This window comes from Eptatretus burgeri, chromosome 18, assembly GCF_056783735.1.
Source record: "Eptatretus burgeri isolate ZD-2024b chromosome 18, Ebu_testis_v1, whole genome shotgun sequence".
Taxonomy (NCBI): domain Eukaryota; kingdom Metazoa; phylum Chordata; class Myxini; order Myxiniformes; family Myxinidae; genus Eptatretus; species Eptatretus burgeri.
The window spans coordinates 46,553,065-46,575,206 of NC_140978.1; the positions used below are offsets into that span (position 1 = coordinate 46,553,065).

The following is a 22,142-nucleotide window of genomic DNA, read 5'->3' on the forward strand; positions in this document are numbered from 1 at the left end:
TTGTCAAAGAGGAGGTGGGTGGGAGTTGGGTGGAGGTGAGTGAGCCCCATTGGCTATGAAGTCGCAGAAAAGGAATTCCCCCCCCCCCCCTTTTCAAAACTTGTATTTCCTCGAGTTATTTTGTGGATGGAAAGTTGTACTTTTGTCCACTTTACCTGGTTTCACTGGATCCCACTGTTTCTACGATAGAGATCGAGTCCGTTTCTGTGATGATTATGGTGTTGCTGAAATAAAATGAAGACTTGTATTCTTCATCGTTTGCTTTCACACGTGCTGAAATCATTAAGGACACTCGTATAAGATTTGGAGTGCAAGACTTCCCGTCATCCGGATGACGTTTCCCACGTCATCACGACAAGCCTCGCACAGAGGGAATCAAACGTTAGTTTTATTTTTCACCAAGTAGCAACAATACATTTTGGAGATTGATCAAGTCACTTTGCTCAGTGGAAAGTTAAAATGTGAGCATTGGTGGAGGAGGAAGATGTGGAGGAAGAGGAAGACCCCTGCTGGTTCTCTTGCTCGCAGTGAGAGACTTGCTCTGTGGATATTACTGTTACAGCCCTGCTAAGAGGTCACTGTATGAAGGAGAGAGATAGGTGCACCCTTCGATTGGACAAGAGTAGATTTGTTGAAGACTATATTGACATATATATGAGCATACATGATTTGTGAATTTGGAATGGTCTTGGAGGGGTGGGGGGGTCCCCCTGCCCCCCTTTTGTTGTAGTTGTGATTACAGCTGCAGCTGTTAATGCCTCATCTACCTCGAGACTCTAGAGTCTAGAGACCGGTTTGCCCTCCTCACATATTTCACTGAACATTGAAAAATTGTCTTTCTGAACCGCTCACATCATGTATCAAGCCTCCATCCATTCCTCTCTTCTCCCCCTTGTTATCCTCACCTTCTCTGCCACCTTTTCCTTCAGTTGAGCCTCACGGAGTGGATAGAGCCGCCAAAACGTGAACGAAAAGCCAATTACGCTGTCGATGCATACTTCCGAGAGGCTCTGCGAGTTAGCGAACCCAAGGCACCAAAGGTGGGAATGAGTACGACATGCATTTATGGTATCCTTCCATGATGCACGTTTTATTTACACCTTAGGAGTCTTGTCGTGCTTTTGAATAGTTGCTGTTTTTGAATCCAATAAAAACGTTTGAAAGCTGTTAATTACTCTGCAATTATTTTGACCCTCTCATGAAACTTGGGACAATGCATGTGTGATGGAGCACACCAGGCTAGTCCAGAATATTTTATCTTTTACATTGTCCTTTTCGTACAGGCCCCACGGCCCCCAAAACAGCCAAACATTCAAGATTTCCAGTTCTTCCCTCCACGCCTTTTCGAGCTTCTGGAGAAGGAGATTCTACATTACCGCAAGACAATCGGTTATAAGGTGAGAAGAGAAATTCACCTCATTGGAAATTCTTCACACATCTTACTTTTCCCGAGACCATCGTCGCCAATCATTGATGTCTTGCATCATAGCATGCTCTTTGGATGTGATTGGAAAACTCAAGTGGTTTGACGTCATGACATTGATGTTCCTTCATAATTCATGACTGTCTCCTGTTAGCAAGATTCTTGTGTTTGTATTCCACATCTTGTATTTCTCAAGGTTCCCAAGAACCCTGAGGTTGAGAACCCAGCTCAGGTCCAACTTGAGGAACAACAGAAGGTGGACGAAGCTGAGCCTCTTTCAGAAGAGGAGCTGGAGGAGAAGGAACGGCTGCTCACTCAGGTCTCTTCCTCTTTCTCATTGTTGCAAGAGAGTTGAGTGCAATGAAGAGAATGGATATCTTTTTGATCACAACCATATCTTTGTTTCTTATTTTCTTGATTTTTTTTTTTTTTGCGGTGGTTGTTGCTCAGGGCTTCACGAACTGGACCAAACGTGACTTCAACCAGTTTGTGAAGGCAAACGAGAAGTGGGGTCGGGATGATGTGGAAAATATCTCGCGTGATGTGGAGGGAAAGTTACCCGAGGAGGTCATGGAGTACTCGGGTGTGTGTGTCACAATGGTTGAGTTGAACAAAGAGGAATCTATTCATGGCCCTCATCACTTGTAGCAACCAAAATGAAATAAATTGAACAAAGTTGGGGATAAACGTACGTGTTGTTTCCCCCATGATGTGCAGCGGTGTTTTGGGAGCGATGCAGTGAGCTGCAGGACATTGAGAGGATAATGGCCCAGATCGAGCGGGGCGAAGCTCGGATTCAGCGCCGCGCCAGTATCAAAAAGGCTCTCGACGCAAAGGTGAGAAAACTTCAGCTCATTAAAAAATACCTCTTGAGGTTTGATGTTGCGATAGATGATCGAGACGTGTTTCAGCAAGTGAGGTGAAAATGTATAATGATGCATCCTCGTGGTATTCATGAAGTACGCAAAAAAAAAAAACACGTCCTTGCTGACTGTGTGAAGATCCTTACCTTAATAACCATTGATTGTGACTGCATGTTAAAAAACAGAACCTGGGGGGGATTTTATGATTATCATGATTTGATCATCACCTGTCAGATTGCCAGGTACCGGGCACCTTTCTACCAGTTGCGCATCGCTTATGGCACCAACAAGGGCAAGAATTACACTGAGGAGGAGGACCGCTTCCTGGTGTGTATGTTGCATCGCCTGGGCTTTGACAAGGAGAGTGTCTATGATGAGTTGCGGCAGTGCATCCGCTCATCGCCACAGTTCCGCTTCGACTGGTTCATTAAGTCTCGTACTGCAATGGTGAGGAAGCTGTCACTTGTGAATAGTAAGGACGCCTGACAAAAATTGCAGTGCGTGCGTGCGTGCGTGCGTGCGCGCGCGCCAAAGACTATATTTATCAACCATCCATGTTTGTAATCCTTCCCGATTCTTGTTCCGACACTCAGCTGGCTATCTTCTTCACAGGAGTTACAGCGACGTTGCAACACTCTCATCACTCTGATTGAGCGTGAGAACCTTGAATTGGAAGAGAAGGAGAAGGCAGAAAAGAAAAGACGTGGTCCTAAACCTGGAGTCGTGAGTCATTGGTTCCTAATTGTTGAGTTGACCTCAAACTCTTGCACCTGCTACCACACTTTAATTTCCTTCAACAGAACAGTTTGCTGAGAAATTCCACCTTGCCATTATAAAGTGCACGAACCCATTTATTTTCGATGAACTTGGCATGTTACGATTTTAATATATTGTCATCATCTCGCCTCCCCCCCAAACACCTGCAGAAGCGAAAGGCTGAAGTCCCCATGGACATCAAATCAACAAAGAAAACAAAGTCTTAAACAAACAAAGCCCTTACGAATTCCCCTCCGCCAGGGTTGTTTCCGCAACGCGCACAGCCATCTTGTTTTTTACGAGTACCGTACAAATCACACGTGGGAGGTTTTCTGCGGGGTGAGGCTTCGTACCCCTGTTTCGGACTACGGTAGTTATTTTACCTCTTCGGTTTTTCCCTCCAACCGCATCACTTCCCTCTGTCGATGGTTTTCAAGATACGATCGGAATAAGGCGACGTCCTGGTCTGTCGGGGAGTGCTCGGAATCTTTCGAAGCATTGGTGATTACTCACGATAAAATAGAGGTCTATCTTGATACTTTGTGTTGTTGAGGCCCAAATGAAGTTTGTGCGGCACAATGCTGAAAAAAAAAATATATATATATAAATTTTTGTCTGTCAGAATTAAAAGAAAATTGTTTTTACTTGTTTTTTGTTTTTTTGGCTCTTTACGTTGTCAAGTATGCGAATAAAACAATGTATACTGCATCTCTTTGGATGCTGCTGTGATGTTTACGTGCTCGTCATGTCGACGATGCTTTGACGATTATTTTAACGACTCAACCATAAAATTGTATTCAAGACGTGCGCACACTCGCGTCTAAGCTGTCTGGTCTGGGTCTCAACCCAGCAATAAACTGCCATCCTGGTGTTTCACAGACTCCCGGTCACGACGTCCTGTAAACTTTTGAATGTCTGGATATAAGAGGCTTCTACGGTACTCGGCGGTAGATTATTCCAATCATCCACTATCCGATGTGTGAAGAACTTATTCCTGACTTATCAGTGGCTCCTTTTTTAAAGATCTACAAGGAGTGTCCTCAGGTGTTTGTGCCGTGCTGTTGGGTAAAGATCTGGGACACCATGTATTCTGTGTAAGATCTGATACACCAGGATCATGTTCCCTCTTCTTCTGCGGTAGAGCTGGGAATACATGTTCAGTTCATTGAGCCTCTGTTGATAGCTGAGATAGCAATTACCGGGGATGAGTTTGGTGGCCCTTTCTGCACCCTTTCAACCTTGTCTGCAACTGGTTTGAACCTCTGATGCCAGAGGTAATTACCATACTCCAAGTGAGTGGGTCCTCTGATATTCATGTGGCCGAATGTCCTCTTAACAATCCTGAGGATTTGGTATGCCCTGCTGACAACAGTTGAGACATGATGGTGAAAATTCAACTTGTCATCAACAACTACTCCGAAATCCTTTTCTATTGCCGTATTATGGGGTTCAGTTCCTTGCATTGTGTACCTGGCACAATGATTACTCCTGCTTATGCGGAGGGTCTCACAAATTGACTCATTGAAAGGGAGTTGCCTTGTGTCAGACTAAGCGTCCACTCTGTCCAAGTTTGCTTAGAGAGCTTCTTTGTCTGCAGCCTCACTTACAGGTACAAAAATCTTCGTGTCATCCGTAAACATTTGTACCCTTTCCTGCTCTCCCGATAGTAGGTCATTAATGAAGGCCACAAACAATGTCGGCTTGAGCACACTTCCTTGCGGTGTTCCACGATGTACCGGAATTCAGGAGACGCGGCTTGGTTGGTTGGCGAAAAAGGAGACGAAAAAGTTGCCTTGGATCCGTCCTTGGATTCCATAGGCAGCCAGCTTCAGGAGTAGTATGTTACTTGCAAAATTGAAGGTGGGTCGACTTTGTTATTAACCTCCGCCATCGCAGATCGGAGGTTACTGTTTTCACCCCTTTCTGTTTGTTTGTTTGCTTGTTTGTTTGTGAACAGTATTACGGAAAAACTCAACGGATTTCGACGAAACTTGGTAGGGGGGTTAGGTATGGTCCAAGGATCATGCCATTATATTTTGGACTTGGTCCCCCCCACCCCCCAAAAAAATCGTTCGAGAAAAAAAGTATTTTTTTTGCATTTCTCCATGTTTTAAGTGATTTCCAACCCCCCCCCCCCCCCAAAAAAAAAAGAAAATGTTGGAGAAAAGAACTATAACTCTATTAGCACTGTTGACATCATATTTAATGAATAAGATATAAGGTTCACTTGAGTGACCCAGCAGTATTGGCGGCGGAGGTTTTGCACTCTCCCGAGTGCTCCCCCTCTAGTTCTGTTTGTTTGTGTGTATGTCTGTCAACCGCCTACAGGTCACAATTCTAAACCGATCTTCACGAAACTTCACCAACTTGTAGAGGTAGTCACAACTGAGAAGCTGATTGATTTTGAGGTCAAAGGTCATCTTGAGGTCGTATTTCTAAAATCTTAATATTTCATCCCATTGACTTGAAAATTAAACGGAATTTGCACAGTGCCTCACTGAATTGTATGCCTGGTGTTGGCTTAATGGTTAGGGTGGTGGGCTTTGGATCCTAGCGTCTTGAGTTCTAATCCCCCTCTGCTGTTGAATTAATACCAGGTGGGGTTAACTCAGCCTGTCATCCTTCTGAGGTCGGCAAAATGAGTGCCAGCATGCTGGTATACTGTGTCGGAGTGGCGACCCGTCCAGGATTGTTCCCAATGGCCAAGGAGACTGCTTAAGCAGCACCAACAGTCTACACAGAGTTTGGTCCCAATCTCCTCTCCTCTCACTGAATTGGAAAACCAACTTAATTTGAGGTTAAAAAAGGTTAAAAGTCAACTCAATGTCAAACTTCTAAAATCATCAATTTCAATCTGAAAAATAATCAATTTTCATCTGATTGACCTGAGCTTTGATTAAGATTGTCAATTATAATCTTGATGAAATGGACAATTTGATGTATCCATGGCAACTTTTGGAGAGGGGGTGGATTTTGCAAGTATCGTGCTCTGCACGACGTCTATTTCTTGGTCTGTTTGTTTATCTGTAGACTCCGTTACACCCTTAAGAATCCTCAGACCCTTTCGATACCTTTTGACCTTTTACAACACCGACGACCCTTAAAGTCCTTTATATCCTTAGAGTTTAGACCTTCACACCTTTCAGATATTTTAATACCCCAGAGATCCCTTTGATCTTTAGACCCTTTTTAGACATTTTAAGACCCTTTTGACCTCTTCAAACAATTCCAACCCTTCAGATCTTAAATTATACTCTTTCGACCCCTTCGATCTTTTTAAGACCATTTTGATGCTTTAGGCACATTTCGACTTTTTCAGACCTTTCGACCTTTCCAACTTTTCAGACCATTGACCTTTATACATTTACGAGACCATTTACACTTTTCATTCAACGACCTTCCATTTAGTACATCCTTCCATTCATTTGCCACACAAAAGAAGTCCTGGTGAGGGTCTGCAATCTGATTGCTCCTTCTTCTTGTATACTGTGTCAGGCCATTTACCTGAAACATATTCCATCATGCTTTATGTATGTACTGTACTCTGCAACATGAGGTGCAGCCATTGGACTGTATAAGACTGGAAGGATTGTGGCTATTCACGTTGCACGCACTGTTGTGTCTCCACCGCACAGCCCTTTCTCAATGCACATGCCACCATGTTGCTAGGTCCAGTGAATTATTCACCATGGCCCGCGTTGTGTTATGCTTATCTGAGAAAGTATTCACGTCGCCTTTGACTTTCAACTCAAAATAAATCAAACTTGAGGTAGGTACAGCACGCGAGTCATCATTTCTGCTGCGAGTGGACCTCTCAGGATGGCGGTGGTTGTGACATTTGCACTGCTCATAATCTTTCCAGTCTTCCTTGCTATGCAATTTCCAGTCTCATAACTATTCTGCATATTTATGCACAAACCGTTGTTTATTAAAGTTTTATTTCGCACCAAGTCGAAGTCTCATGAAAAATGTTATCGAGGGGGCCCAGAGACCCCTTTTGCCCGAGGGCCCAGAATTCCATCAGTTGACTCCTGGGTTGAGGTACACCACTTCCCCTAATCCAGCACAGTTTGGTCCATTAGTTTGCAACGGTGAGGAGTTGAGTGGTACAAGATTTGCCAGCTACCAGAACTCGGTGAACTTGCGTATCAGGAAAGACTCACACAACTGGATACGTTATACAGATGAGAACGAGGACACTTGATCGAAGTCTCCAAGATCATCAACGGGTCACTCACCATGGATCCCTCGCACTTGTTTGCTCCTGCGATATATCATGCAACGAGAGGACATGATACTCTGGTTGATGAAGGAGAGGAGTTGTACGGCTCTCCAAAATAGCTGTTTCATTGAAAGAGTAACTGAGATATGGAATGCCCTTCCTTAGTTAGTGGTAACCGCACCATCACTTCAAATATGTTCAAACAGATTGGACAAACATTGGTCCTCCTCTCACCAAATTTTACCATGACTACCAACAAACATACACACCTCGTAATAAATCGTGTTCAAGTAGTTATGACATACAAAGCACCAATCCCATTGATGGAATGATCGGAAGTTTGAAGAGGACCACCTTTTACTTACGTATAATGATGTCAACGAGATTGACGACAAACAGGTCAGGATTGGGAGCATGTGCTGGAGCAGCGCGTCTCTGCGTCCACTTTCCGCCGGTACTCCAGGGGGCCTCCGTCTAGCCATCCCCAGTCAGATGACTGGGCCATCCCCATCTCTTTGAGATGCCGATCAACCTGCTACAACCACGAGGCATGTGATTGGCCCATTGGCCTTCTCCACTCACGAGGCTCCCTCGCTGAGAGAATCTGGTGAGCAGGATCAGCATCAGGAAAACGAGCCACATGTCCATACAAACACAGCTAATGCTCACGGACTATGCAGGAACAAATCTCATTTGAGTCTCTCAGCAAATGCTCGTTGAACACAAAGTCTGACCAGCGATAACCAAGGATTCTCCAAAGAAACTGGTACTGAAGGAATTTAGTCTCCGTCTCAGATCCCTGATCAGAGTCCAAGTCTCGCATCCGTAGAGCAAGACTGGAAGCACCAAGGACCTGAAGACTCGGATTTTCGTGCTGCACAGGTACCGACAGCACCACACCCCATGATCCAGTCAATCCGTGACTCCAAAGCCCAACCCAGATGTCTATTGACCTCTATCTCACAACCAGCACAAATGTGAATATCACTGCCAAGGTAAGTGAATCTCTCCATGACCTCAACATACTCACCACAAACAGGTACAGACAGGATAGCAGAATCCAAGATGTCATTGAAAGACTGGATCTTAGTTTTGACCCAGGAAACCCGTAATCCCAGCGGCTCCGACTCCTCATTTAGCACCTCGAGGGCCCCCAAAAGGATATCAAATCTCCACAAAGATGACTGTATTATTTGTGAAATCAATGTCAAGAGATCTTGACATTCCCAAACGATGCACCGCAGCTCGATCTCTCCGACATCTTCCGCAGGATCCAGTCCATGCAAGTGCTGAAAAGTGTGGGGGCCAGTACACACCTCCTGACAAACCCCAGTAACAATTGGACACAAGTCAGAGATTGTATCAACACATCTCACAGCACTCTCAGTACCAGAGTAGAGTTCAGACATCAGATTGATCAGTTTTGGTGGCACCCCACTGTGGAAGAAAATAATTATATTAATGTACTCTCTTTCTGTAATGGTTGCTGGTGCTTTATAAATTTAATTTTTATGCTAGAAATCGAATTGGCTGTGAGTTATGCTTCCCTTTACCCAAGAGTCTTTTGACCGAAATGTTGATAAAAGGAATGTCTTGCTATGGAACAAGGTAACCTGGTTGATAACGTTGCAATTTTGCCATGATTATGTCATTCGCTTTTCACCTAGTAGACACGTATTGCAATTGGAGTTATTTTGCCTAATGCTTATCAGCCCCCTCCACTCCCTGCTAAGAACATATAAATTCCAGGAAATGTAATCTGAGCTTAGTGCAAATCAATGTAGATGTTTACCATCTCGGTGGCTTGGACTCCATAGTACTATGTCAATAAAATTATCTGATGTAATGTACTTTCCGTTGTGGACAGTGAATTAATTGTGACTTTCAGTTGAGTAACAGGATTTACATCGAGTCGGTTAAAACGGTTAACAACAAAATTCCACAACAATTGGTGCCGTGACTCGGATATACTAAATCCCTGGAGGCAGTCCATGGTCCGGAGGGACGGCAATCGCTTGAGCATGGTAAGCGGAGCGTGTTCACCCTTTCCTGGGCAGCGGGCCTGTTCTTAGCGGGTAACGTACATGTCAGAGAATTTTATTGATAGGCCTGAGGGGGTCCGCTGCGGTTAGAGTCCGCTGCGGTTCGAGACCGCTTTAAGCCTGCAGGCCGAACAGAGATCAGGGATCTCTGCACGGGCAGTTTGAGTCTTCGCCGTACCTTGAGCGAGTTCGGTACTCGGCTCACTGTGCTGTACTGGGTACAGTAAAGGGAGCGGGGTTCGAGTCCCACCTCTGAAAAGAGAGGGGTTCGAGTCCCAGCTCGCTGTGTGATTGTGTGTGAGGTTAGTTTGACCCAGAAAATCCGTAATCCCAGTGGCTCCGACTCTTCATTTAGCACCTCAAGGGCCCCCAAAAGGATATCTAGTCTCCACAAAGATAACTGCATCATTTGTGAAATCAATGTCAGAGATCTTGACATTCCCAAACGATGCACCCCAGCTTGATCTCTCTGACATCTTCCCCAGAATCCAGTCCATGCAAGTGCTGAAAAGTGTGGGGGGCCAGTACATACCCCCTGACGAACTCCAGTAACAATTGGACATAAGTCGGAGATTGTATCACCACATCTCACAGCACTCTCAGTACCAGAGTGGAGTTCAGACATCAGATTGATCAGTTTTCGTGGTACCCCACGAAGACCAAGAATCCTCTAGACGGCATCCCGATTCACTGAATCAAACGCTTTACAGAGATCAATTTAGGCTGCAAGCAGCTCCTGCCAAAACTCTCGTCTGCGTTCGGCAAGGACCCGAAGAGCAAGGATATGGTCAATCTTGACTTCTGTGATGTTAAAGCCTGACTGCTTTGGACGCTGCTGCTCAAGCAGATAGTGGCGAACCCTATCAAGAATTATCTGAGCAAAAAACCTTGCCCGGCAGTGAGAGCAGCATCACCTCTCGGTTGTTGTTGCAGTCCTGGCGATCACCCTTCCCTTTCCAGAGAGGGACAACAAGGCCCCTCTTCCAGTCAGTTGGGATGATGCTTGTGTTCCAGGCAGAGCACAAAACTGCATGCAACGACACGAGTGCAGCATTTCCACCAGCCTTGAGAAGTTAAGCATGAATGCCACAGATCCCTGGAGCTTTACCCCATTTCAACCGGTTCACCGCAGCCTGTGTTTCCACAAACGAAGGTTGACCACAGTTGATTGGAGGGTCAGCAATAGGGATAGTAACACCCCTAACATCCAACTCAACAGCTGGTGTATTAGCCTGGTACAGCCGCTCAAAGTAACCGGCCCAGCGGGCCTTCACTTCGGACTCCCCTGTCAAGATCCCACCACCCGCTACTCGAACTGCAGTGCACTGAGGGATGGGCTTGGATGAACGCAATGCGTGAATTCCCCTGTAAGCAGGACGAGAATCACTTGACTATAGGTGATGCTCTACCCCTTCACAGGTTCCTCATACATAGGCCTCCTTATCCACCCTTAGCGCAAGTACAGTTTTATACCTCAACTTCTTGAACAGTTCAGGTCTGCTATTAAGCTTGACCCTGCGACTCTGGTGAAGGGTATCCAGTGTCCCTTGGGAGATGAAGTCTTTCTTCGCCCTATGATGAGTTCCAAGATATCTACCGGTGACATCAAGGAAGGTGGTCTTGAAGGCACTCCACAACTCTTCAGGATTCCGCAAAGCACACAGACCCCCCCCCCCAAATCCCCACTTAGCCTATTTGCAAGCTCCTCAGCTACCCTCTCATCCTTGAGCTTGCCAACATCCAGCCTTGGCTGGGATGGTACCATTCTCCTGGATTTAAGCCGCAACTTCAGAGATGCTACAATAAGCCTGTGGTCAGTATTGAGGAATTGAGCACTCTGGTGGACCCTGCAGTCCTGGATCATCCTCCCGTGACCATAAACGAGGACATGGTCAATTTCCTTTGCACACCGCCAGCGTTGGAATACCAAGTTCAGCGATGAGTTTGTGGGCGCTGAAACCATGAACCAGCTACGGTAAGTCCATGACTTATTGAAAAGTCGAGGAACTTAGTGCTATTCTGGTTCATATTTCCTGACCCATGGGGACCAACACACGTCTCATAACCATCCCTATCGGTTCCAGTCGATGCATTGAAATCCCCCAAGACGAGAAGAGTATCTCACCTGGGGCACTGATCAACCACAGACTTGAGCGTGGCGTAGAATGCGTCCTTCACGGTGAGATCACTCGCCTCAGTCGGAGCATAAACAGAGACCAGGGAAATGACACCCAAGGAGTGACGAATCCTTAGTCTCATAATACGCTCGTTGACCGGTGTTACCTCAATTATCATTGGAGTCAGCTTATTGGACACAGCTACAGCAACTCCTTGGGAATGGTAACCATCAGAGAGCCCAGACCAATAGTAGGTGTAACCACCCACCATGATCTCGCCGCAATCCGGTCTCTGAACCTCAGAGAGAGCTGCAATGCCGATGTCCAAACGCTTGAGCTCAGATGACATCAGAGACAGGTGATCATCCTCTCTTGGGAACAAGACATTCCAGACACCCACCCAAAGGGACCACCTCAGGGTAACCCAAGGAGACCGCCATCTGGTGGACGACAGACACCTCAGCACCACTCCGGTCTCCGACACACATGACCGCAATCTGACCCGGGAAGGTTACCCCGTGGTTTCCCTCCTATCATCAAGGAATGGGGGTCCCGAGGGGCTTTGCCCCAATCTCGTCATCCGGTGATCTGCCCTGGTGGAGGACAACACCTCAGGACTTCTCCCACGGACTGGGTTTTCAGTTCTGTTTGCGTCATAATCATCGTCACGTGATCGGTGACTCGGTGCTGAATCTGTTTCCCGAAAATCGCCGATTTGGTTTTGTGGGGTTTTTATTATTTATTTTTATTTATTTATTTATTTTTATTATTATTACCAGTGGGTTGTCCCATTGTGATTGAGTTGCTGCTCAAAGGAATTTATCACAATTCACCGTCGTGGTTGGTTCGTCCTCGTCCTGACGTCCATTTTTATTCCTCAACTCATGTTGATGTTGGACTTTATTCGAGGAACATTGTAATCTCTGTGAGTGGAATTGCGTGGAAAGTTTTATCAGAGGAAGAAGGACGTGCTGAGGTAAAGTCACGTGATCGAGGGGGGTCAAGGTTCCCGGATGCTGTGAGAGCCGGCGGTCGGATCGTGTTGGTTCCTTTACTTCCGGCCCTGTGGCGCCGCACGGTGAACGTGGTGAGTTCGACACGACGCGACGTCCCCAATATACTCACCGATGGCTCCGTTTGTTGATCGAATCTTTGTGTCACGGGCCGAGCGGGTTTACCAGCGGGATCGGTCGAGTCGGACGGAGCCGCGGCCCGTCTGGGGATCAGGAAACACCGAAACCTTGGGGAGGACGGTCGTCTGGCCTTGTAGGCCTCTTGGTTACGTGTCATTGTGTGGGCCGAGTGGAAGTTTTACTTGATGAATGAGTTTTGGTTAAAACCCGTTGGAAAGTCTCGAAATGTTACTTCGCTCGACTGGAGGTCCATGTTACCTGTACAGGCCTCGCAATGAAACAGGGATACAGGTGTTTGGAGGAGGGAACATCCCCGTCCGTAACTGGAGGCACCAACAAGTTGTAGAGAAAGGCGCAGGGCTAGAGTTGTGGTGATGGTGATGGTGGTGGTGATTGTGATGATAGTGGTGGTGGTGATTGTGATGGTGGTGATTGTGATGGTAGTGGTGGTGGTGATTGTGATGATGGTGTTGATTGTGGTTATTATGATGATGGTGGTGGTGGTGATGTCGAAAAGGCAAAAATAATTGGAATTTTAGTTTGTGTTGTGTTTTCGACCTCCGAACATCGATGATAAATATATAACTTGTGAAGGTTTTTGTGTTGGTTTGATTATCATCACAACACATTACCCCCGACACTACTCACCCGCGCGCTGCGTCCCCCCCTCACCCGCGCGCTGCGTCCCCCCCTCACCCGCGCGCTGCGTCCCCCTCACCCGCGCGCTGCGTCCCCCCTCACCCGCGCGCTGCGTCCCCCTCACCCGCGCGCTGCGTCCCCTCCCTCACCCGCGCGCTGCGTCCCCCTCACCCGCGCGCTGCGTCCCCCCTCACCCGCGCGCTGCGTCCCCCTCACCCGCGCGCTGCGTCCCCCCTCACCCGCGCGCTGCGTCCCCCTCACCCGCGCGCTGCGTCCCCCTCACCCGCGCGCTGCGTCCCCCCTCACCCGCGCGCTGCGTCCCCCCCTCACCCGCGCGCTGCGTCCCCCTCACCCGCGCGCTGCGTCCCCCCCTCACCCGCGCGCTGCGTCCCCCTCACCCGCGCGCTGCATCCCCCCTCACCCGCGCGCTGCGTCCCCCTCACCCGCGCGCTGCGTCCCCCTCACCCGCGCGCTGCGTCCCCCCTCACCCGCGCGCTGCGTCCCCCCTCACCCGCGCGCTGCGTCCCCCTCACCCGCGCGCTGCGTCCCCCCTCACCCGCGCGCTGCGTCCCCCTCACCCGCGCTGCGACCCCCTTCACCAGCGTGCTGCGTCCCCCCCCTCACCCGCGCGCTGCATCCCCCCCCCTCACCCGCACACTGCGTCCCCCCTCACCCGCGCACCCACCTGTACACTGCCACCCCATATACTGCCCCCTGACACTACCCACCCACACTCTCCCCCCCCCTATACTGCCCCATCCCCATTCCTTCATCCAGACATGTTAATTGTTTAATTGCTCGAATTAAAGTTTCTCATTTAAAACGATCCCCCCCCCCCCACCTCACACCTCAACCCCATCTCTCAACAGTGAAGAATCTCTATAATAGCTGTAGGATCTGGATCTTCACCAAAATCGAATCCCCTTGTCCTTGTCACACACCCAACCTGTCCATGACGTTTCATCCAAATAGCACTGCACTTTTCTGACAGCTTGCACTGTCTCTATGCAACAATTTAGCACTGCACTTCAGTGGGGGGATTGGGAGGGGGGGGGTTGTGGTGGGGCTGAACCAAAATCTAATCGGCTTCTTGTTGTCTCCTCACCAAATCATCCACCAAGCTTTTGTCACAACTTGTCCCCTCAACTTTTTGAGGTGTCTGTGTGTGTCTGTGTTTTGGTGCTATCTCTCAATTTTAGAAATTAGGCGTGTTTGGATTTCAACCTCAAAAGTACTGGGTGGTTTAAATCAGTGCCTTGATATGCAAATCCTGTTCAAATTTCAACTCGAGTGAATGAAAATTGAAAATTTTAGGATTTGCTCCTAAGTTGACTCATTGGCCTCCATTGACCTAAGAAATAATTGGTGGTTGAATTCCATGACCAAATATGCAAATCTTCTTCAAATTTCAACTGAATCGGATAAAAATTGAGGATTTTAGAAATCTCACTGAAGTTGCTGACCCTTGGCCGATGTTGACGTTTGACTGATGTTTTATTTACCTTTGGGCCGATGTTAATGTTCCAAAACGTTGCCACAGGGATGTTGCCTCCCATCTGCGAAAGTTTCAGACTAATTGGCTGATCGGTTTAGGCTGTAAGTGAGCAGACAGACAAACAAATAAATAAGCCAATGTCACCCGCAGGGTGACCCGTATCTTGCCAAAAGGTGACCATGTGTGACTTCTTTAAGGTCACACTGAGGTGAACAGAGCTGCTGTCCACCAGGAGCGACTCCTTGAAGAATATCTGCCATAATATCTACCTCTGAGAATCGTTCTAGAGTAACCATGAAAAATATGCGTTTGCCTCATAACGTCACCAAATGACGTCATAATGTCTCAAGCTTGACATATCTCGAAAGCACTCATCGAGGTGTTCAATTTGAGGTACTACACGATATGGTTCCTAAAACCTGAAAATTTGACCTTGGGGTCAAATATGTTTGACCTTAGGCACTAACCATGAAGGTCAAGGCCAATCGCCACCAAAAATTAATCAGCTGAGCGCCAGACCATGAACTATATTCCCATGAAGTTTGAAGACTATCCGATCAAAATTACTCAAAAAATAAGGGTTTCGTCGACTCCCCTGATTTGCGACAGTGACCTTGACCTTTGACCTTGACCATCAAAATTGTATGCGCTGAAAGGGACCTCTATAGGCCTCTGATATGCAAAGTTACAAACATTTCCAATGATAATTGTGCTCTGCAGAATTTTTTATACGTGATTACAGACAAAAAAACATACAAGCTGACTGACATATCTTGCAAAAACTTCGTTTTGGCAAGATAAAAATTGCTCACAGTGACACTCCGTGAAATGGAACGCATTCAATCGAGCACATACCCCCCTCCGCCAGGCTGAACAGTTTACATTTTGTATGCCACTGAGGGGATGAATCTGAATCCGGACCTGAACCAAAATCAAATCTGCTTGTTCTTGTCACCCAACCAACTCTTCCACCGAGTCTTGTCACAAGTCGTCTTCAACTTATAGCGATATGATGCAATACATAGTTTTTGGCACCATCACTAAGTGGTGAAGAGTCACCTGAAAAAAATCTTCACCAAAATCGAATCGGTTCGTCCTTATCTCACACGCAACCTGCCCACCAAATTTCGTCCAAAATCCGTCCACAACTTTTTGAGATATCGTGCTATATTGTTTTAGTCTCATCTCTCAATGGTGAAGAATCGCTAATAAATAAATAAATAAATAAACAATACTTGTATCCGGGTTCGGATTCAGATCTTCACCAAAATTATGCATTGCTGTTCTTGGCTGGTCACCGACGTACACAAAAATGTACAGAGCGATTGTTTGAAAACTGTGGCCAAAAATCGTGCGACAAACACACAAACAGACATGAACGTAACACACCAACATATTTGGCAAAAAACAATTTTGCCAAGTAACAGATGACTGGTGAAAAACGAACCACCTTTCACCGTGGGTGGCAGACATAATAATCTGATGTACATACATATTAAGCAAGAACATGAGTGCGGCTTACAGTGCCTATAGAAAATCTACACCCTCCTTTCAAAATTTTTACCTTTAGTTGCCTGGAATTAAATTACATTAAATCAAACTTTTCCCACCTTTATTACCTCCGCCACCAAAGGTGAAGGTGGTTATGTTTTCACCCCTTTCTGTCTGTTTGTCTGCCTGTGTCTGTGTGCAGAATATCTCAATAGTTGTTGACGGATCCAGATGAAATTTTGTGGACAGGTTGGGTGTGAGACAAGGACGAACTGATTCGATGTTTGTGAACATCCGGATCCGGATCTGCCGACTAGAATATTTTAAGTGATTCTTCACCATTGAGAGATAGAGCCAAAAACGATATATAGCATGAAATCTCAAAAAGTTGTGGACGGATTTGGATGAAACTTTGTGGACAGGTTGTGTGTCTGACAAGGAAGAATTGATTAAATTCTGCTGAAGATCTGAATCCGAATCTGGATATGAGTTATTTAATTTTGTAAGTGATTCTTCACCGTTGAGACATTGTGCCAAAAACGATATAGTACTCAAAAATGAATTGCGCCCGATACCTTCTCGTGGATCGGGCATTACGGGGAGGAGGTACATGCAGTACCGAGTGCCCTTCTAGTTTACACATCGTAACCCACAACTTCCAAGTGAAAAACAAATTGTATAAATTTCAGAAAATTTATTTAAAATACAAAACTAGAATACCTTGGTTGGATAAGTGTCCACCTCCCTGAGTTAATACTTGCTGGAAGCACCTTTGACAGCAATTACAGCTGTGAGTCTGTTGCGATAGGTCTCTACCAGCTTTGCACACCTTGATTGGGCAATATTTGCCCATTCTTCTGTACAAAACTGTTCAAGCTCAGTGAAGTTGTGTGGGGAGCGTTGATGGACAGCAATCTTCAAGTCATCCCACAGATTTTCGATCGGATTTAGGTCGGGGCTCTGACTGGGCCACTCAAGAACATTTATCTTTTTGTTCTTTAGCCACTCCAGTGGAACTTTGGTTGTGTGCTTCGGGTCATTGTCATAGTGAAAGGTGAACTTCCGTCCCAATTTCAGCTTTCTTGTCGAGTCTGCTGATGAGAAACATCCCCATAACCCAGTCCCTGCTGATGAGAAACATCCCCATAACATGATGCTGCCACCACCATGCTTCACAGTAGGGATGGTGTTCTTTGGGTGATGTGCTGTGTTGGGTTTGTGCCAAACATAACGCAACATTTTGCATTTATGCCAAAAATTTCCGTCTTAATTTTGTCAGACCAGAAAACTTTTTTCCACATGGCTTAGAATCTCCAGAGTTTTTTTTTGCATTCCTCAAACAGGACTCAAGGTGGGCTTTTTTGAGTAATGGCTTCCTTCTTGCCACCCACTCATCCATACATATGGTGAGAATGGTGAGGAGGGGGTGAGGCCTACCGTGCAAGCCAGACTTGTGGAGTTCTTTGGATATTGTCACGTGCACACAGTGACCTGTCTGCCATAAAGACCTGTAGCTCTTTCAAAGTTGCCATTTGCCTCTTGGTCGCTCACTTCTCTGATCTTTTTAAAATTAATTTATTTTTATTTTTGTACACACTGTCGACGAAGCTTGTATGAGAGCTAGCACACAGAACATATAACAAGGGAAGCAGGAGATGAGGGGTGGGACAGTGAAGGAAATAATACAGTGGGGAACAGAGACATGAGATCTGTGGAAGGGAGAGGGATGGGGTGGGGTACACAGGGAAAACAAGATGGACACCACAGGGACTTTTAGGAAGGAAAGCAGGGAATTTGTTGGAGGTGGGTTTAGGGTCGATTAGCGGGGGGTAGAAAAGACCGTGGTTTTGGATAGGGGAAGATAAGAGATGGTGGTGAACAGCTTTTTTGAAGACCTGGATTGAAGAGTGTGTGGAAACTTCTTCCAAAGGTGGGAAAAGAGAGGAGTGAAAGAGTGGAGGTGAGCAGTGATTCATGATTTTGTTTTTTTTATCAGAAGGGGTTGCTGGCGGACCTTGAGCGCCCTGTGGAAATATGGGGGGGACTTTGACAGAGCGGTGGGGGAGGGGGGCGTGAGTCCTGAGAGGAGGTGGTGGAAGACAGAAGGACCACCGACTTTCCTAGGATGAGAGACCCAAAGACTCAGCCTCACTGTGGGAGATGCCAATGATCCTAAATGCCTTGGTTTCCACAGCATGAAGCCGAGAAAGGTGAGAGCACCAGTACAGATGGACGAGCAGTACTCCATCAGGCTGTGGACAAAAGCTTTGCATGTGGTCAGGAGCTCAGGTGGGCCAATGAAGGACTTTGCATGATGGTGGATGCCCAGTCGGTGACTGGCTTTGGAGGCCAGGTTGGAAATGTGGCTTTCCCAGGAAAGATCATGGCTAAGAATGAGACCCAAGAGTTTGAGTGACTGAACCTCTTTGAGACAGTTGTTGAGAAAATAGATGGGTGGGGGGGGGGGTTCCAGATAGTCCTTTCAGAGACATCGTGAGAGTGTGAGATTTTCAGGGTTTAAAGACTTGTTCCACTTGTTGGACCAGGTTGTGATTTTATCCAGATCTGCTGAGAGTGAAGAGGCTGCTGCTTGCCGGTCTGAAGGATGACAGATGGTACGGCAGAGGGTGGAGTCATCAACAAAGAGATAAAGAGGATTTTCCAGAGAGTTGGAGAGATCATTGATGAAAACCAGAAAAAGAACAGGGTGAGTAACTCCAGCCTGGACAGGAAGAGGGGATGATAGGACTATTTCGGGCTACACGTTGGCAGCAACAGGAGAGGAATTCTGGGAGCCATGAGCAGGGGTTTCCTTATTTTTTGGAGTAGGAGGCTACCATTAAAAAGTAGCAGGTTACCATCACCGCGAGTGAAGCGAGCACAGCTGTATGGCCGGGGTCCAGGGCCCGAGGCGGGCCCTGGAAGCCGGAGGATCCTAGATGGCTGGAGATGCATTCTAGCATGATTTCTAACATGAAATAGTTCTCATATTATCATGCTGTTGGGGTGGAAAACTCCACAAAAACAGGTGGTTTTTTATCTTGCCAAAACGAAGTTTTTGCAAGATATGTTAGTCAGCTTGTATGGTTTTTTTTGTGTCTGTAATCACGTATAAAAAATTCTGCAGAGCACAATTATCATTGGGAATTTTTGTAACTTCGCATATCAGAGGCCAAAAGAGGACCCATTCAGTGCATACAATTTTGAAGGTCAAGGTCAAAGGTCAAGGTCACTTTGTCGCAAATCAGGGGAGTCGACGAAAACCTTATTTTTTGAGTAATTTTGATCGGATAGTCTTCAAACTTCATGGGAATATAGTTCATGGTCTGGCGCTCAGCTGATTAATTTTTGGTGGTGATTGGCCTTGACCTTCATTGTTAGCACCTTAGGTCAAACATATTTGACCCCAAGGTCAAATTTTCAAGTTTTAGGAACGATATCGTCTCATACCTCAAATTGAACACCTCGATGAGTGCTTTCTAGATATGTCAAGCTTGAGACATTATGACGTCATTTGGTGACGTTATGAGGCAAACGCATATTTTTCATGGTTACTCTGTAGAACGATTCTCATCGAAATCTCTCGTAGGCAGATATTCCTCAAGGAGTCGTTCCTGGTGGATAGCAGCTCTGTTCACCTCAGTGTGACCTTAAAGAAGTCACACGTGGTCACCTTTTGGCAAGATACGGGTCACCCTGCGGGTGACATTGGTTTATTTTATTTTTTCTTTCATTCATTTTATGCATATTTCCCCTCTTCGATTTCATTTTACTTTGTTAAATATTGTTTATAATTATTTTATTAACCTCTGCCATTGAAGATGGATGGAGGTGACTGTTTTCACCCCTTTCTGTTTGTTTGATTGTTTGTTTGTTTGTGAACCGTATTACGGAAAAACTCCTCGACGGATTTCGACAAAACTTGGTGGGGGGGTTAGGTATGGTCCAAGGATCATGCCATTAGATTTTGGACTTGGTCCAAAATCCAATATGGCGGCCAATTTGAAAAAATATTAGAATTTTTTTTTTTTGCATTTCTATGTTTTAAGTGATTTCCACCCCCCCCCAAAAAAAAAAATTGTTGGAGAAAAGTAAAATTTTGCAAATTTTTTTTCAACAAAATTTCGATTTTATTTTTTTTTGCATTTCTACATGTTATAAGTGATTTCCAACAAAAAACATGCCAAAATTATAATTGCGGCTGATTTTGGAACTTCAGGTGGATATACCCACGTAAAATCAATTTCTGTCTCAAGGAATCCAGTTATGACGAATGAATTGAGTATGTAAAAGTTAAAAGTAAAAGGGAAAGTTGCAAACTATAACTCTGTGAGTACTGTTGACGTCAAATTGAATGAATAGGATATCAGGTTCACTTGAGTGACCTAGCAGTATTGGCGGCGGAGGTTTTGCTCTCTTCCGAGTGCTCCCCCTCCAGTTGTGTTTTGTTTTGATTTTATAAACAGCTCAAACTTATAACTTTAGACTAGTTTATTGTATGAAAATGAATGATAAACATATATTTAACTTCACTCGTTTTCTGATAATTTCTTTATTCGACGTCAGCAAGCTTCAATCAGTCAACCAATCAAACAGTCTAAGTGTGAATACCGAGTCACAGTCACAATCCCAATTTTGTTAAACTTCCACCTTACATTATCCGCCAATATCGTGTTGTTATACCATCAAAAAATGCTCGCAAGTCTATGGTACATCCATGTACCTGCGGTACCAGTATTCAGTTGGCCAGTTCACAGCTGCTTATACTTGGCCTTCACTTCAGTGAATAAACAGCGATTTTCAGTGCAAATAACCACGAATAATAAGATGTACAAAAGCTGCTTTCAGCTTACAGGCGAATTACTTTATAAATTAAAAAGGCACAAAGGGTGACCGTGTATTTTGGAGCCGCATCACTTGATAAAAGCTCAAAATGGACGAGGTGAAACGCGTGTTTCGTGAAACAACAACGTCGCACTCGCGACAGTGCAAGTTTAGACCCATTACTGATGGCCAGAAGCTTACTTTGGACTTCTGCAGTCTTTGTCTTTGGACTTCTTCGAAAATCCAAAGTCAAACAGAGATTTTCGTTTCGATGCCATCGTTGCGGCACCGAAACTGCGACGCCTACAAAGTTTATTTTCTTGAGGTCATTGCTGTATGGAATCAGGGTATCAGGCCAACAGTCTAAAACGAGGCTAAAGCAGAGAACTCTCCATTGCAGGAGGCGGTTTTCGCTGCTTGTGTTCTTTTTAGTTCAGTGTTGTGCTAGACCTGGCGAGAGTACTAACAGTAGAAGTAAGCCCGCTTTTATCGAAATACTCATGTGTTTTCGTCTCGGATTTCAAAACAGGGGGTGTAGAGATTTCGTGGTGACAAAAAAAAAAATAATAAAAAAAAGAATTAGAAAAATCGGTGCTGAAGTAGGCGGCGACCTTTGACATTTTTTCTCTGAGTAGACGGCTGCGGGTCGCCGGTAACCGGCTTCTAAGGAAACCCCTGGCGATGAGTGGATTTTGCTTTGGAAACCATCGGAAGAGAGTTTGGTGAACAGGGCAGGGTGCCAGACCGTATCGAAGAGAGGCGATATGTCTCAGGATATGGCTCTGATTTCATGTCTGGCATTGAGGATCTCCATCCATTGTTGGGAGAACAGAAGCAGCATATCCAGGGTAGAGTGACCTGGTCTGAAACCAAATTGATGATCGGAAATCAAGCCATTGGAGAAGAGGAAGGATTTACTGTCTAAAGCGATGATGGATTCCATAACCTTGCTAATGATTGGGAGAAGGCTGATTGGTCTGTAGTTGCAGGGATCTGTTTTTTGCACCTTTTTTATGCAGGCAGTAATGTTTGCTGATTTCCAAGCAGATGGCAGATGACCTTGAGCAAATGAGAGGGTGAATAGAACAGAGAGAGGGTGAGCAAGAGCAGAGGAGCCGGTTTTTAGGACACGTGGGC

General features: G+C 45.9%; 2 protein-coding genes across 5 annotated transcripts in view; both read left to right on the forward strand.

Moving 5' to 3' along the window:
* SMARCA5 (SNF2 related chromatin remodeling ATPase 5) overlaps positions 1-3,750 on the forward strand; it is a 72,985-nt gene extending 69,235 nt beyond the window's left edge. For all 4 annotated transcript variants that reach the window (XM_085864136.1, XM_085864137.1, XM_085864135.1 and 1 more), the window contains exons 17-24: positions 930-1,040; positions 1,284-1,397; positions 1,620-1,742; positions 1,874-2,006; positions 2,141-2,259; positions 2,521-2,733; positions 2,899-3,009; positions 3,213-3,750. In XM_085864136.1, the coding sequence (XP_085720262.1) occupies positions 930-1,040; positions 1,284-1,397; positions 1,620-1,742; positions 1,874-2,006; positions 2,141-2,259; positions 2,521-2,733; positions 2,899-3,009; positions 3,213-3,269 (981 nt within the window). In that variant the 3' untranslated portion in view covers positions 3,270-3,750. The remainder of the gene's footprint in view (positions 1-929; positions 1,041-1,283; positions 1,398-1,619; positions 1,743-1,873; positions 2,007-2,140; positions 2,260-2,520; positions 2,734-2,898; positions 3,010-3,212) is intronic.
* An 8,512-nt stretch (positions 3,751-12,262) lies between these two features.
* Positions 12,263-22,142, forward strand: part of ARFIP1 (ARF interacting protein 1) — a 125,616-nt gene continuing 115,736 nt past the window's right edge. The window contains 1 exon segment of the mRNA XM_085864158.1: positions 12,263-12,510. The gene's annotated coding sequence lies outside the window, so the exon portion shown is untranslated.